Consider the following 18,290-nt stretch of genomic DNA (forward strand, 5'->3'; position numbering starts at 1 on the left):
TAACAAATCTACATAATATATATGTCAAGTGTTTCTTTTAATTTGAATGATTATTGCCTACAGCTAATAATAACCCAAAATTTAGCATCTCAGACAATTAGATAATCACTGAAGACCAACACAGAAATGATGGACTACTGAATGTATGAACATGTACAGCACACAACACTTGGTCAGAGCTCTTCTGTGTTGTTGGGTCTGGTGTCTCACATCGAACTCTTAACAACACCACATATAATCTCTGAGTGTTTAGACCAGGCCCAAGTAAATACAGGCATATCATGATGCTTAAACCAGGTGTTAGTACTTTTGGCAGTTGTGGGCAGGTGCCAAGTTCTGCTGGACAGTCAAATAAGCATCTCCGTTAAGCTGAATGTGAACTTTTCAATGAAATTCTAATTTATTGAGATGCACCTGTTTATAACAATAGATGTCAGTAGTTTCCAGCCATGTTCACAAAGGCCCCTCAACACTGCACAATTTGCATGTCTCCTTAATCATGTTTGTGTTTGTACAGAAGAAAAAACTCTTCTGAACTCTGATGTTCATTTTAATATGAGTATTTATGATTTTCAGTCTTTCAGACTGCCGTATCAGTGAAGAAGGTTATAAAGCTCTGGCTTCAGCTCTGAGATCAAACCCTTCACACCTGATAGAGCTGGATCTCAGAGGAAATGATCCTGGACAATCAGGAGTGAAGGAGCTCACTGACTTACTGGAGGATCCACACTGTACACTGAAGACACTGAGGTGAGGGACTTGTCACTTTAAGTACACTAGTTTTAAAAGATAAATAACATTTTAAAATTAAAGCTTTTAAGATACTAAATAAATCTTCATATGTCATGTAATGCCAGAGTACCTCTTCTCTTTTTTAGGTTTTTGAGTCCTGCTGCTGATGAAGGCTGTCACTTTGTGACTGAAATGGTGGGTAAAAACCCATTACTCCTGAAAGAACTGAATCTGAGTGATCGTGTACTAGGAGACACACGAGTGAATCAACTCTCTGCTCTGCTGCAGGATAAACACTGTCAGATCCACACACTCATGTGAGTATTGTTTTTTCTTTTAATTTGTTTGTTTGTTCATTTATTTTGTTGTCATTTTATTTATTTACGTTTAATGTAAGACTTCACTAAACACATGAGGCAATAGGATTCTCAATGATTGTTTGACAGTTTGCTTTTCTCACTAACATTTAAAACAAATAAAAAATTAAATTTTATCATTTCTCAAATAACATTCTGCACATTTCATATGACATTTAAATACTTAATTTTTTCAAAATTCTAAATCAAATAAATGAAAATTTATTATATAAAAAAACAGTCTATTTACAAAGGCTTTACCTGTGTTTTTTTAAACATATATCAGCATGTTCACATTTTCCAGCAAAAGCTGAGATCTCAGCTCATGTAGAATAGGCTCACACCTCAAACGCACACTTTTAGTTTCTTACAGAAATCAAGATATAAAAACAGTAATATAGAGTTTGTCAATGAATATTTGTATCAAGTAATTGTCAATGTAAATTCTTCCCCTCCTGTTTAATATTTTAGGCTGCGTAAATGTGGTCTAACAGAGGAAAGCTGTTCAGCTTTAGCAAAGAAACTGTGGTCTTTGTTGATTATGCGTCACTAGCTACCATTACTTTAATGCGCTAGAAATTTCTAAAACCTTAGTTAATCATTAGAGATACAGTTTGAGTCATTGTCTTTTTCTTTCTGTCTTCAGTCTGTGTTATTGCAGTATTACAGAGGAACAGTGTGTGATCCTGACTTCAGCTCTGAAATCAAACCCATCACACCTGAGAGAACTGAACCTCAGTGGAAACAATCTAGGAGACTCTGCAGTGAAAAAACTCAGTGATTTACTGATGAACCAACAATTCAAGCTGGAGAAACTACGGTTAGTAACATTATATTGTAAAACGGTAAGATGAAAGCTTATGTTATCTGATTGACTGATGGTTCATGCTGTATGTGTGTCAGTAGACAACATTAACTACTCAAGCAATTTAAACTTAGTGGTTGTAAATGTGTTTTATATGCTCACAGTCTGCAAAATTGCTGCTACAAAAAGACTTAAATTTTAGATTAGTTTGCTGTCAGAATAAAATGTCTTCATAATTTACCTCAACCTTATAGTCCAAGATATTTTTTTTCTTCTTTCAGCGAACAATATTTTTTAAGGAAAACATGCTGTGGGCTGAACTTCAAAACTGCTTTTGTTTCAGTGCAGTTTCAGGAAGTTCTAAATTATATGTAAGGGTCATATAAAGATAATGTATTTATCATCAAATAAATAAATACATTAATATATTTGTTAGTTTAAACCACTGAGCACCATAGAAGTCAACTATATGCAGCAAAATCTAACATGTTTTCCTTAAAAAAAATTGTTTTGGTTTAAAGTACTGTAACATCATTTGCTGGACTATTTTGTTAGAGTACATGGTTTAAAATGATCATGGATACTTTTTAGAAAATTTACTTTAAAAAAAAAATGTTTTAGTTATTTTTGTTTAAAATATATGCTGGAATAGTTGGCGGTTCAATCCTCTGTGGCGACCTCTGATATACTGTATAAAAGACTAAGCCGAAGGAAAAAAATAAATGTATATTTGTGTAGTTAACCTAGTTAATGCTATCAAATTATAATTCATGACCAGATTGTATTAGTTTTCTTAAATTAACTACATGAACCCTTTGTTCATTCTATATTTCAACTGTATTCCCAAATCCTAGTTATTCTTCTTTCTTGATCATGTTGGTGTATTAGTTACTGTGCCTCTTTCACTCATGATGTACTACACTCAATTTCCCACTGAATCTGATTCATTGTCTTTTCTCTTTCTGTCTTCAGTCTGAGTGATTGCAGTATTACAGAGAAACAGTGTGTGATCCTGACTTCAGCTCTGAAATCAAACCCATCACACCTGAGAGAACTGAACCTCAATGGGAATAGACTAGGAGACTCTGGAGCTTATGGACTTGGCCATCTGCTGAGCAGTGTGGATTGCAAGCTGAATAAACTACAGTTAGTAACATTATTATGTACAGAAGTAGTGCTTGGTTGAATTTTACTATTGAGTTATTTAAAAAAAAAAAAAAGACCAATTAACTTTTTAAAATTTCATAATGACATCTGACTTATTTTATTTAAAAATTGACAAAAGGGAAAATGGAAAAACCTTTATAAAAAGTGTGACTATAGATTATTCTGACAAAATTATGGTTTCTACAATAGTTAGTTTATAAAGTTAGCTACAGAAGATTACCTCAAATGTTTGTTCAATTAATTTATTTTTTATATACATTTCCAGACTAAAACAGGTTTCAACACGTATTACCTCTGAAAAGCAAGAAAAGGTCCATTGTTCCAAACAATACACAAACTTTTTCAATCAGTTCTGTGTTGATGTTCTTTTTTTAAATACACTTTTAATTTATAACTGTTCATTCACTGCTGATAATGGCTCTAAAACTGAGTTTAATAGTATCCAATTCTAGCTATATGGTTTATGGTTCTGTAAGTTAGTTTCCATTTTTCATTTCTAGAACGTGTGTATGGCATACACAAATTACAAATTAATCCATACACAAATTTAACTTCTGATGTCATTGATTTTTTTGTTTCTGTCTTCAGTCTGTGTGATTGCAGTATTACAGGGAAACAGTTGCACTTCCTGATTGCAGTTATGTGTATGGACCCATCACACCTGAGGGTACTGGACCTCAGTAAGAATCAAATAAAAAGCAGAGGAATGAACATGCTGTGTGATGTGCTGAATAAACCACGCTGTAAACTCAAGAGTTTAAGGTGAGGAAGACACAAGAAAATGCTTAAAATAGTTTTTTTTACTTTGTATTTTAACTTTAAAGTTTTTACTCACCATCTCACAAAGGACTTCACTATATATTTGTGAGAAATAATTCCTGCTAGTGATGGGCTTTATTTTAGCAAACTTTCACCAGGTACTAAACACAGGTCGAATTTGCAGAGTTAAATGATGCAGGTTTCATTTCATTTTTTATTTAATGTTATTTCAGTGAACAGTAACATTCATGAGTAAGTATGCGCTTTAACAAAAATGGCAGAGACCGTAGAGCAAACAAAAGCAGGATAATAACTACATGACACAATTTTTCCAAATTATATGCACAAAATAGTATTTCATTATCTTTTCCACAACCAGAGGAATTGTCTTTCAACAAGTTTGTTTATTAAATAAGAAGCTGTTTTCTGCATCAGTTAGGGTTAAGTAACTTTTTACCAGCTGAAACATAATCATCCATTCAGTAATTATCCAATTAGAGGCTCTTATCTATATGCTTCTGCTCTCCAATATGGCTGACTGATGATGCATTTTAAAACGCCTATATTGGATTTCTACGGTGCTTAGGGATAAAAGCTTCCCAACTGCAGCTTTATTACATAGAACATTACAGAACTGTCTTACCAAAACAATCATTGAATTCCTTAAAAAAATAATGTACTTTTACCATAAAAGCTTGCATCTCAAAGCTACCCAGCAGGCACAGGAACTCAACATGATGTCAGATTGACATTGTACCCCAACGTTGTGGGGTACTTAACGTCAGACCAACATCAGTGTCCAAGGTCGAACAGACATTGCATTTTGGTTACTTAGCAACACAACCTAAAAACAACCAAATATCAACGTCTAATGATGTTATAGCTTGATGATGTATGGACATTACCACTATGACGTCTATCAGATGTTGGATTTTGGTTGCCATACCTGATGAATAAATGTCAATACGACGTTGGCTTAAAATGCTGGCTCTGTTGGATTTGGGTCACTTACCAACGCAAGCTAAAAACAACCAAATATCAACGTCATTTGACATTGTTTTTGGACGTCAAAATAATTTACACTGAATTTTGGTTACTCAACCTCACAACCTAAATCTAACCAAATAATAACATCTTATGACGTTGTGTGCCTGCTGGGTAGTGTCAGACAAGCTCTTGTGGTTAAAAAGTATATATGTTTTCCTTCTTTATTATTATTTCTTCTTTATGACTTTATACATTTGACATTTTATACAAGTGTCAACAACAGAAAGTAGCACAGTCTCTTTGTTTATGGGGGTTTCATGAGCTACTGTCAGAGAAACTTCTTTTTTATTCAGGCTGTGTCCTTTATCTGTGGTGTTTGACCATCTGAGAGTGACACAAGCAATAGTCTCTGTTTATCTACAGCAGGCCATTATAGCTTGCTAAAGCTCTAGGAATTCTCTGCCAACAGAAATCTATCAGATGAAATTACTCATCACATTATGGCTATACATTTACATATAAAAAGAAAATGCAAATTTACCTGCACCTCCAGGGTCAATATTGATATCTATTTTTTTCTGTGTCTGTCTCTTTCTAGACTAAATGACTGTGGCATTACAGATGTTACACACTTAACTCAGTCTTTGGCTGAGAACAAAGCACTGGAGTTCTTAAAAGAGCTTGAACTGAGTAAAAATCAAATGGGAGACTCCGAAAAGCAAAAACTCAGTGACCTGCTGCGAGACTCAAACTGTAAACTGAGGTGAGTAAATATCCGGTCAACATCTATCTCATTAAGCAGAACTGAAGTGGGGTTCATTACAAGACAATTAGTTAAAACAAAACAAGTGTGTGTGTGTGTGTGTGTGTGTGTGTGTGTGTGTGTGTGTGTGTGTGTGTGTGTGTGTGTGTGTGTGTGTGTGTGTGCATGTGGCTGGTTTGAATTATTGTTAAACAGCAAATAATATGTACACAAAATATATTACTATGAAGAAGAGATTTCTAATGCATACAAATGCAATATGTATTGTATATTGTATATTTATTGTTGGTTTGTATTCATACAAGGGTATTTTTATTATTTTTAACAGGTTAGACTGATCAGGCAGAGGAGGCTGATGAGTTCTCAAATGAGGTGGATTAGCTGGAAGTGCAGTATAACAACTACATTATGATGTTGCGAGTCAGTTTTAGCTTTTCTGTCAAATGATATAAACAATGTCCAGTGTGAACAATTAATTTATTTTGGTCTACATCAACACCGGTTCAAATATGTTCTAGTAATATGCATTGTTTATATTTACTTAGATTGTAGTTATATTTAACATATCGGTTTTGCATATATTTTAGTTTTTTACCTTTTATATGTAACATTTTCATTTAAATTTGTAGTAAGTTCTGTGTCTGTCTACAATAAATGAGCGAACATTTCTCTACAAAAAAAAAAAAAAAAAAGCTTTGGCTGATGTAGGATGGTGTCTTATTTCCCACATCAGCCATAAGTAACTTTTAATACAACCAGAACCGGCTAACAGCATTTATTTACCGTCCCATAATCCCCTGCACTCTTAAGTTGCTTGTCTGTACAGTGATCAGACAGTCTAAATTATTTTTGTTTAATGTTTTTTATTAATAATGTCTGCAGTTGTATTATATAAATAAATATATAAATAAAAATGGGATCATTGTATTTGCTTGATCTGTTTATTATTTCAGTAGCTAATTATAAGTATAACCTATGATAGAGCTGTAGATGCAGTGATTCTCCTGTTTATACAGTGGAGATCAGAATAAGAGAACAATGTACAATTTCAAAATTTCTTAAATCTTTTCAAGGTCACTGGATAGTAGGGCTGCACAATATTTTTCTGCGTTGTATGTTGCAAAATGAATACAATTTCACCAGATGAATTTAATACCTTGTATGTATGTGTGTATCCATACAAGGTATTAATATATATATATATATATATAGGCTAATCTTTAATAATTTAAAATATTTTTACTAAATTATGCAAAGTTTCAAATGATACAATTTCTTGCTTGTTGCTTTAAACTCTCTTAAAATGCTCACACAGTCACATGCCTTCAAATCACATGTACATGATATGCTCTCACATATTATGGCTAGTCACTGCAGTGACTCTACAAACCTCATGTGTTCTGAAATGTGGTGCTGCTTAATTATAATCCCAACTCAACATTGCATGTGCTGTGATGTGACTATTGCAGATGCGCACATTGCGATATACTGATGTTAAAACGATACATTGTGCAGCCCTACTGCATAGTCTAGTACAGAGATGTCCAAACTTAGTAACCTTTGACTTTCCCCACCATACCATATGAGAAGAGAGTAAGAATGAATGGGGAAGATTTATGGTGAATGCTTTTAACAGAGACCGTAATTTCAAATTTAACAAAGTTTTTTTTTTTTTTGGTTCATTGATGAGCTATATATATATATATATATATATATATATATATATATATATATATATATATATATATATATATATATATATATATATAGTCACTCGACTCAACAGATGCACATTTGCAAGCAAATTAAGGCAAAAAAATAAAAATAAAACAGTTGCAACATGACTGGTAACACCATTCTTTTATAAATGGGATTTTTTTCACTCTAATAAGTTCATCATAAAATTAAAAAAGATATTCTGCATTAGTTAATATAAAGCAATGCTTTCTAGTTATTTTAAATTACCCATGCATGGAAACTTTAATGTGATAGTTATATTTACTAAGACTGGTTTTTGGCCCCTTATAAGAAAAGGTTTGAGCACCCTTGGTCTAGTATAAAGTATGTACTGTACTGTATACGCGTTACATTCGTAAAAATGAACATGAAATTGAGGACTGATCAAAACTAGAGAACATTTTCAGATTATCCGTAGCGGTTATTGGTGTCAATCTGCTACCTGGTGGCCAATTTCTTCAATATCTGACAAACCAGATTTAAATGGAAGTTTTAACTCTCTCGATGTTTAACCGAAACATTTCAACAGCAGGTTGACCAGATAGAGAAGGGACACTTTTAGTCAAGGCAAAACTAGTTAGTCGCTGAATCTTTGATTTCTTTACTGCATCGTTACAATTTTACTAACTCAATCATGTTCCCTAAAAGGCTAATCCACGAAAGCAGAGTAATGTGGAGAATATCATGGCTAATCGGTTCAGTACAGCTGGAATTTATCTAAAATTGGAAAACATTATAAAGCAAACTAACTGCAGTATGTTTGTACTTCAAGCTCCTGCAATTCATAGCTCTAACCTTGATCACTGTTTTCTACTAAATGTAACGGGTGTCCCATCAGCAACACACGTTACATAAACACATTTTTGTTGATGTGCCTTGGCTCACACAGTCTTCAATAAGATTGGCTTAGCCAGAAATTCCTTCAAATTTAAAATAATTAATCATTTTTAAACATTAGAAGCGATGTCTAATGTTTGTGCCCACTTTAGTAGACTCACTGAAAAGGTGACATCTGCAGTTTTTCTTGATAACCACTAGAGGTCATTATAATTGCATAATTTGACAAGTAGTGGTGCTCGCTGCAGAGCCATTTGAGGAGAGCTGAGTTCCAGCGAGGGGGGAGCATGAGCTGTCGCTCCTCCTCCTGTAAGCTGTTTTAATGCGTACACCAACCCCACCCCTAACCCTACCCCCAGTGACATCACTCGTAGAAGTGCAAAAAAGGTGGAGCTCAAGCTTAAGCTCCCCCTCGCTGGAGCTCAGCTCTCCTCAAATGGCTCTGCAGCGAGCCACAATTTTACCTTGACTAACCTAAAATCTACTACAGAAAACTATCGGGTATTCCGAATACGCGGGTGGTTTTGAACAGTTTAAATTATAATAATCATAAACTTTCACTTTCCAATACTCCGAATGCACTGCTTAGTGAAAGAATAGGTCTAATTGTGGAGCATTTTGAATGAGGAGGGTCTTTTATTTTATATATTTTTAATCAGTCTTAACCCTTTGACAGCCGCTCTACCAAACGATTGACAAACAATCCTGTCGCAATACTAAACTTTTTTTGGTTTTATTGTTTTAGAAAAGAAGACAAGAAACATGTTAAATAAGAATCTGAAATATTTTACGGCATACTTAAAAAAGAGATTATTTTAGCATTCAAAAATGTTTTATTTTCAATATATATTTTTAATTGGTCTTACAGTTCATATTTTCTGAATTTCTTACATATCAATCATTTGGTAGAGGCTGATATTTTAGAAATTATGAGATGTGTTAAAAAACGCATTGAGTGTATTAACTAGTGACATTAGGAGTTAAGGAATGCAATCCAAAAAAATTTTTCGTGGTGCCGTAGTTAAAGGGTTATTATTTATGTATTAATTTATATATACATAATTATCTTTTTTTTATAAAAGGTGAGATCTGCAGTTTCTCTTGATCACCACTAGAGGTCATTATAATCACAAATTTTAAAGTGAAAGCCACAATTTTACCAGGACTAACCCAGAATCTACAGCAGAACAAGTGTTTACGGCTCTGTGTGTGATTGCTTTTCCTCCAGTGCGCTATTATTTCTCTCTGTGCTCCACCATTTTCCCTCTTCATAGACTTTCCCAGTGTTCAGATTATGTAATACAGATAAATGATCATAATTGTGTGTATATATATTTTTTTTTTCCCTATTTCATTTGTTCAAAAGCCAGTAATGCATTAAACTTCATAAGCAAATTAGATTTGACCAGAGACTAGACTTAAACGATTTACTTGCAGTAACTGCTTTTAAAATATCTTTTATTTCATTCATTCATTTATTAACTTCTTACAACTTTTTCATTTGTAAGTTTTATTATAAATGTGTTATCTTTCCCCCTAACCTGTTATTGTGTTTTAATTATAAATATTAATTGTACATATTTTCACAAGGTGTTTTAGTGTGTTTGGGGAAATGAAGCAGGTCGCGCGCAGATCTTGGGGTGTCGCGGGCGCGCGTGCACGGCAGCATCATCACGCGCAGCATCTTTCGCCCACCGACAACTCTACATTTCTCTTCATATATACTTTTCAGACAAAAATAGCCTTTACCACCGCGTCGTATCAGAAAATATCGCTCTCCAGGATAACCGTGAGGATCTGTGCTGCCGGATTAAGAGTGTTTTCATGGAAAAATGGCGAGATGGGCTCACGCGTGTCTGCTGCTGCTGCTGATGGTGATTCTCGGCGGATCCTGGACCGCAGTGAATGCGCTCACATTTCCTCAGCATTACACGTAAGAAGAACATTTTCATATTTTTACAGGATAACATGAAATAATGTCTCATTCATGCTGTATTAAATGTAAGGCACCCTGTTACACAGCATGAAACAAACGCTCGTTTCAACAGCACCTCACAAATGAAAATGTTAATTCCAGCATTTCGTTCAACATTCGTTGTCAACAACGTTTCTCATAAGAAAAGCTCATTTACACATGTTTTGCCTATACTTAACAAATGTTCGTTTTCAGACTACTTACACCTTATTTACCAGTCGTAAAAAAAAGATTATTTACATGTAGCCTATATGAAGTGTTAATTTCCACAATTTTCCATAAATGTTCGGTTCTCTGACAGTACTCATTTCCATGACATTACAGTTAGACATATCAATACCACATTTCACATTAGAAAATGGTCATTTACAAATTAATATTGATTACATTTAAGAAAAACTTCACAGCGTAACACCTTAAAAGTAGAAATTTCCACTGTAATTTTTTGACTTACATTAATTTCTACAGCATTACATTGAGAAAATATAATCTCCAGTACACTGTAAAAATGCAGGGTTCCACACAATGTTCCAACACAAATCAATTAAGTTTACAAATTAAAGTGAACTGAACGTAAAACAATTGATGTCTCCCAGTAAGCTCAAGAATTGCGTTGATTCAGCTCATTTTAACTAAGTAGATTGAACAAGTAGCAAAAATAATTTGAGTGTTTGCTCTTTTACACATTTAACATACCGTAAGAGAAAGCAAATTTTACAAGGGTAATCATATGAAGGGCTGCACGGTGCCTCAGTGGGTAGCACGTTCGCCTCACAGCAAGAAGGTCGCTGGTTCGAGTTCTCGGCGGTCGCTGGTTCGAGTCAGTTGGCGTTTTCTGGTGTGGCTTTCCTCCTGGTGCTCTGGTTTCCTCCACAAGTCCAAAAAGATACAGATAGGTACAGGTGAATTGGGTAGGCTAAATTGTCCGTAGTGTATGTGTGTGATTGAGCGTGTATAGATGTTTTCCAATGATGGTTTGCGGCTGGAAGGGCATCCACTGTGTAAAACATATGCTGGATGGCAGTTGGCAGTTCATTCCGCTGTGGCGACCCCAAATTAATAAAAGCCACTAATCCGAAAAGAAAATGAATAAATGAATGAACTCATTTACACATTACAGCATATACAAGGAGTAATACTTTTACAGTACACTCATAAAAAGATTTCTGTTCAAACTACTTAAAGTAAGTAAAAAAAACAAAAAAACACGATTCTGCAGATTTATTGGGGGAAACTTAATTGTTTTGTTTTCAATCTACTCAGATTAGCTATTTTCATTTAGTGGATTTTTGTGTAAATAACAAAAATGTACTGTGTGGGAACTTGCATTTCTTTACAGTGCATGTAAGAAATAATCACTTCCACAATATCACCCTTGAAAAATACTAATTTCCCCAATGTTAAATTATATATATATATATATATATATATATATATATATATATATATATATATATATATATATATATATATATATATATATATATATATATATATGGGCAATTCCATGCAAATGTCAACCTTGCCATAAAAAATAATTTAGTTTTCACCAAAATAGACAAACCGTTTCTACATTTTTTGTGTTAGCAAGTATTTTACAGTACTGTAAAAATACTTGTAAATGTATCTGTCAGTATTTCAAACTATTATATTTAATTTGCCAAAATCACACAAGTGGCTATTTCACAGCTGTCACATTCATAACGGAAATGTGTCACATCCATAACGACACTTTTTCTTTATAAATGCAAAAATGTCAAATAAAATAAAATCAATAATTTTAATTCTATAGTGAGCCGACTCATACCTGTTTGATGAGCATTGTTTCTTTTGGTTTGTGCAGTTTAACTGTCAGAATTTCTAAACAATCTGTTGTCGACTGTAAATTCGCAAAATGTTTTTGTCACATCCATAATGCATGTTTATTTTCCTAATTTAAAATATAAAACATGTTTACATACTGTATTGATATTTTTCTGCTCTCATAACTCTGTGGTGAGCTATTTTGGAAAATATAAACAGAAGTTTTGATACATTGTCAACATATACTTTCTGTGTGAAATTATGTTTTGAGTTTTTACTGCAAATGTCACATCCATAACGCTGGAATTGCTTATATATATATATATATATATATATATATATATATATATATATATATATATATATATATATATATATATATATATATATATATATATAATTTCCACATTATTACACACAACTGAAATTTTCAGTGGAGCAATTCCAGCGTTATGAATGTGACGTTTTAATTAAAATCTCAAAAGATAAATTCACAGAGAAAGCATTTCTTAACAATATACTGAAACATCTGTCTATATTTTCCAAAACAACCAACCACAGAGTTATGGAGTCAGTAAACATTTATTTTCTATTTTAAATTACTAAAATAAATGTGCGTTATGGAAATGACCAAAACAGTTAGTGAGTTTACAGTACACAACATGCTTTGGAGAAATTCTGTGAATTAAACTACACAACCCAACCGATTAATGCTAATTAAAAGGATAAGTGTTGCTCTCTATAGAACAAAAATGATTGATTTTATTTTATTTGACATTTTTGCATATATGAGGGAAAAGCTTGGTTATGGTTGTGACATCTCTCTGTTATGGATGTGACAGATGTGAAATTAGCACTTTTGTGGCTTTGGTAAATCAAATAAAATAGTTTGAAAACACTTACAGAGACATTTTTGAGTATTTTGACAGTACTGTAAATCACTATTAAAAAAAGAATAAAAGCTATCAATTTTCACATCATATGTGAGCAGTATTTGTTTCCACTGCATTACACATAAGACGACGTGATCATTTACACAACATTGCATTCAAAAAAATTGTATTTCCACAACACTGCACTGGAAAAAGCTAATTTCCCTGCTATTACAATATTTTTATTAAAATTTTAAAGTTCTTTTTTTACACAAAGTTTAAAAGTCTATTTACAAAGGACTCCACTGCAAAACTAATTTACCTAAAATTATATGTAATGATTATTAACTGCAACATTACATGAGAAAAAATATACAGTTCTTAAGCATTAAACAAAAGAAGTGATCATCTATCTATCTATCTATCTATCTATCTATCTATCTATCTATCTATCTATCTATCTATCTATCTATCTATCTATCTATCTATCTATCTATCTAGTCTGGCTTTCGTTCATCCATCCATCGATCCATCCATCCATCCTTCCTTCCTTCCTTCCTTCCTTCCTTCCTTCCTTCCTTCTTTCCTTCCTTCCCTTTTTTCTGTCTATCTGTCTATCTATCCACATCCATCCCTCCGTCCGTCCGTCTGTCTATCCATCCTTCCTTCCTTCCTTCCTTCCTTCCTTCCTTCCTTCCTTCCTTCCTTCCTTCCTTCCTTCCTTCCTTCCTTTCTTTCTTTCTTTCTTTCTTTCTTTCTTTCTTTCTTTCTTTCGGTCCATCCATCTATCCATCTTTCTTTCTTTCTTTCTTTCTTTTATTTCTTTCGGTCCATCCATCCATCCTGCCTTTATTCCTTCCTTCTTTCTTTCGGTCTATCTGTCCATCCATCCATCCATCCATCCATCCATCCATCCATCCATTATCAGTGTAACCAGTCAATGTTCTGTGGATTTAAGCTGATCTTCCTCTGTAAAGTGAATATGGGTCACAGCTCCTCATTTCCCTGCATCTCTTGTCTGTGTCTCTGGGGAGAGTGTGTCAGGTAATAGGCAGCAGGGAAGATCTCAAGTGTGTGTGTGTGTTTGTGTGTGTTTCTGGGCATGCTCAGATCAGCTGTTGAGAGTGCATCAGGATCGCCTGAATCACTGACACACACACCCTGATACACTCTCACCCCTACATAATGTGTAACACATGCTGCTAAACGTGCAGTGAACCAGAGCATGTGTGTGTGTGCGAGCATATGTGTGTGTGTGACAGAAAGTAGAGACTGTGTGTGACTGAAATCTTAATGCATTCCTCCAGAATAATGAAATCTCATCTATGATATTAATTTCCCAAGCGGCCTGACATCAACACTTCAGCTAGAAGCGCTAATGCTAATAATTATAGTTTTATGCTAATAGGTTTTCAATATTTAGCGCTGTTTGAGTCTCATCCCCAAACACAAGTACAACAATAATTAGAAAAGTTAAATATTTGCATAATGTTTGCATATTTGCATAAAACTGTTATTTGCTTGCCCATTTAAAATGTAATATATGCAAATATGACATTTATGCATGCGTGTAATGTAATAACTATATATATATATATATATATATATATATATATATATATATATATATATATATATATATATATATATATATATATATATATAGTTATATTAATATATTGAAGGCGGAATTATTAGCCCCCCTTTGATTTTTTTTTCTTTTTTAAATATTTCCCAAATGATGTTTAACAGAACATTTTCACAGTTTGTCTGATAATATATATTTTTTTTCTGGAGAAAGTCTTATTTGTTTTATTTTGGCTAGAATAAAAGCACTTTTAATTTTTTTAACACCATTTTAAGGTCAAAATTATTAGCCTTAAGCTATATTTTTTTTCGACTGTCTACAGAACAAAACATCGTTATACAATAACTCTCCTAAATGCCCTCTCCTGTCTAGTTAACCTAATTACCCTAGTTAAGCCTTTAAATGTCACTTTAAGCTGTATTGAAGTGTCTTGAAAAATATCTAGTCAAATATTAATTACTGTCATCATGGCAAAGATAAAATAAATCAGTTATTAGAAATGAGTTATTAAAACTATTATGATTAGAAATGTGTTGAAAAAATCTTCTCTTCGTTAAACAGAAATTTTGGAATAAAATAAACAGAGGGCTAATAATTTAGGGGGCTAATAATTCTGACTTCAACTGTGCATATATATTTAAATACTCACTAGCCACTTTATTAGGTACACCTGTCCAACTGATCATTACCTCAAATCTCTAATCAGCCAATCACATGGCAGCAACTCAATGCATTCAGGCATGTAGCTATGGTCAAGACAATCTGCTGAAGTTCAAAGCGAGCATCAGAATGGGGACGAAAGACTATTTAAGTGACTTTGAATGTGGCATGGTTGTTGGTCCCAGACGGGCTGGTCTGAGTATTTCAGAAACTGCTGATCTACTGGGAATTTCATGCACAACCATCTCTAGGGTTTACAAAGAATGGCCTGAAAAAGAGAAAATATTGAGTGAGTGGCCGTTCTGTGGCAGCACTCATTACAACAGAGGTATGCAGAAGAGCATCTCTGAACACACGTCCAACCTTGAGGCAGATGGGCTACAGCAGCCGAAGACTACACCGGGTGCCACTCCTGTCAGCTAAGAACAGGAATTTAAGGCTAAAATTTGCACAGGCTCATTAAAATTGGACAATAGAAGATTGGAACAATGTTGCCTGGTTTGATGAGTCTTGATTTCTGATACGACATTCATGAAAGCATGGATTCATCCTGCCTTGTATCAACGGTTCAGGCTGGTTGTGGTGGTGTAATGGTGTTTGGGACATTTTCTTGGCACACTTTGAGCTTATTAGTACCGATTGAACATCATGGCAATGCCACAGTCACCCCAGTATTGTTGCTGACCATGTCCATCCCTTTATGACCACAGTGACCTTCTGACTTCCAGCAGGATAACACTCCATGTCATAAAGCGTGAATCATCTCAGACTGGCTTCTTGAACATGACACTGTACTCAAATGGCCTTCACAGTCACCAGAACTCAATCCAATAGAGCACCTTTGAGATGTAGTGAAACGGGAGATTGGCATCATGGATGTGCAGCCGACAAATCTGCAGCAACTGCGTGATGCTTTCATGTCAGTATGAACCAAAATCTCTGTGGAATTTTTCCAATACCTTATTAAATCTATGCCATGGGGGATTAAGGCAGCTCTGAAGGCAAAATGAGGTCCAACACAGTACTAGTAAGGTGTACCTAATAAAGTGGCCGGTGATGTATATGCATCTAATGTATTTGAACAGATTTACATAACTGTAATTCGAATTGTTGAATAAATATATAAGCAAACTGCAATTTTTTTCATGTATGTTGCATATATGACATGCAACTTTAACATGTGAAAGTTAAATCTGAACTTTCTTGCATGTCATATATTTAATAATTTGCATATTTTTTCAATAAATTAAATTTCTATAAGATTCTGATGTCAATAATAAACACTCACTAACATTGATTAGCATCCCAAAACATTGTGTCCAGTTCTCCATGCTTTCAATTAAGAGTGCTTATTAAGTGCCTGACCTGCAGAGATCCCTCGACGTGATCCTCTCGTGATAATTGACAGCTCTGATTTAATTAGTACGGGATTACGGATGCGAGACGACCTGAACTTATGTAATATAACGTAACTGCGGTGGAGCTGTAATCACGTACAGATCTGTTGTCGTGGAAACAGGTGATGTATTTATGATCAGACTGCAGGCTTGTGATTTAAGCGTACGTGCTGTTCTGTAACAGAATCGAGGGTCTAATGGAGCCGAACGAGACCCCTCAGATGTTAAATAATTCATCCGCATCTGTTGGACTGTGTTTGTTTGTAGGCTGCGTGTTTGTGGACTGTATAAACACATCGCTTTACTCTGCATTGATTCTATTGATCGGTTTAGCCGGCTGTGGGGACATCATATCATATTCTGTCACTGAGGCTGCGTGTGGTATGAATGAGGACAGTAGATGTATCATTTTCTCTCGCAAGGGATGTAAAATACTGTATAATCCACCCGCTGCAGTGTTGCTGAGGGAGACAGCAAATAGATGTATCATTAAAAATGTGGAGTCAGCTATAGGTAATACTGCATAGCGTGTAGTCTTTATGTTATTCTGGGGAGATTTATTTTAGAATATTAATGGGCTGGCTGTGTATTATCCCACAGAACGCTACACAAGAATTGATTAAAGTATAAAATGTACAGGCGGTTCATTCCACTGTGGTGACCTCTTATAAATCAGAGACTTAGCTGAAGGAAAATGAATGAATTAATGTGTATAGCCTTGCTTATTTAAAGACTTTCACTAAAAAATTTTATCATAATGTTAATAACCTTTTTTTGGCTCCCAGAATGTTCTGAGAATGTTATTTTTTTTGGTTTCCAGAACATTTATTTAGGGTTGATTAAGTAAGCAAGGAAAGATTTCCTAATAAAAATAGGAGCTTTGGTTTTTGAGTTGTGAAACGTTATTTTAACGTTCCTCTAACTTTAGTCTAATGTTCTTGATTTCTCAAACCTCTTTAATCTGTTATTATTTACTCTGCTGTACATCAGTATCATCCAAAAAATATTACAGAAGTAAAAAAAAAATAACAACCAAGTAACTCAACTGTTCATAAATCAATACAAATTTATATATATATATATATATATATATATATATATATATATATATATATATATATATATATATATATATATATATATATATATATATAAAATATTAATTTATTTCCACTAAATTGTACAATACACCAGTGCATACACTTGTCGTCATACAATGATATTTTTTGGTTACAAATTATAATTTTTCTGTCATTTTAGTGCATTTCTCACAACACTATTTACATTTGCACAACATTTCATGCATTTCTCAAAACAATTAGTCATTTGTGCACATCATAGTAGCAGTTTCTCATTCTTTCCAACAAATTGCCAATGCTTTTGGACATCAATTGCTTTCATACAAGTCTCTGCTGTTTATAACATTTTCATTTGTTTATGTCATGTCAGTCATAATTAACTAAACTTGTGAATGCTGAATAGTCACTCCATATAAAACTAATAGTCCTCATTTCATTACTCGAGTCATTACAGATAAAAATGTTGAACTAGTTGTCAAAATCTGTCAAGGAAATAAAAAAAAAAAGGTTTTATGTTTTTTTTTTGTAAAAATGTCTTCTAAATTGAACAATTTCTTGAATGAATTACAGACCTGTGTATGTTGTAGGTTTAGTTGCAATGTGTACTGCAATGTTGTTTACAGTTGTGCACAGCTCTATCCAAATGAAGTTTATGTATGTTTATGTTTCAGCAGGTAAAAACATACCGTGTAATAATAAAAGGATGATCTCATCTCACACACTATACTGTACATTATTTGTATACTCTCATTTGGTATTCACCTGCTTTTTTA

The 18,290-nt window shown here is 33.7% G+C and overlaps 2 protein-coding genes across 7 annotated transcripts in view; both read left to right on the top strand.

Moving 5' to 3' along the window:
• Positions 1-6,495, top strand: part of LOC568664 (uncharacterized) — a 208,162-nt gene extending 201,667 nt beyond the window's left edge. For all 3 annotated transcript variants that reach the window (XM_073937296.1, XM_073937297.1, XM_073937298.1), the window contains 7 exons: positions 577-750; positions 879-1,049; positions 1,735-1,908; positions 2,866-3,039; positions 3,649-3,822; positions 5,405-5,569; positions 5,898-6,495. In XM_073937296.1, coding sequence (XP_073793397.1) covers positions 577-750; positions 879-1,049; positions 1,735-1,908; positions 2,866-3,039; positions 3,649-3,822; positions 5,405-5,569; positions 5,898-5,907 — 1,042 coding nt within the window. In that variant the 3' untranslated portion in view covers positions 5,908-6,495. The remainder of the gene's footprint in view (positions 1-576; positions 751-878; positions 1,050-1,734; positions 1,909-2,865; positions 3,040-3,648; positions 3,823-5,404; positions 5,570-5,897) is intronic.
• Positions 6,496-9,785: 3,290 nt separating this feature from the next.
• The window catches only part of cacna2d2b (calcium channel, voltage-dependent, alpha 2/delta subunit 2b), a 52,690-nt gene continuing 44,185 nt past the window's right edge, over positions 9,786-18,290 (top strand). For all 4 annotated transcript variants that reach the window (XM_009296110.4, XM_009296111.4, XM_009296112.4 and 1 more), the window contains exon 1: positions 9,786-10,076. In XM_009296110.4, the coding sequence (XP_009294385.1) occupies positions 9,976-10,076 (101 nt within the window). In that variant the 5' untranslated portion in view covers positions 9,786-9,975. The remainder of the gene's footprint in view (positions 10,077-18,290) is intronic.

The sequence above is a fragment of the Danio rerio genome, chromosome 22 (assembly GCF_049306965.1).
Source record: "Danio rerio strain Tuebingen ecotype United States chromosome 22, GRCz12tu, whole genome shotgun sequence".
Taxonomy (NCBI): Eukaryota; Metazoa; Chordata; class Actinopteri; order Cypriniformes; family Danionidae; genus Danio; species Danio rerio.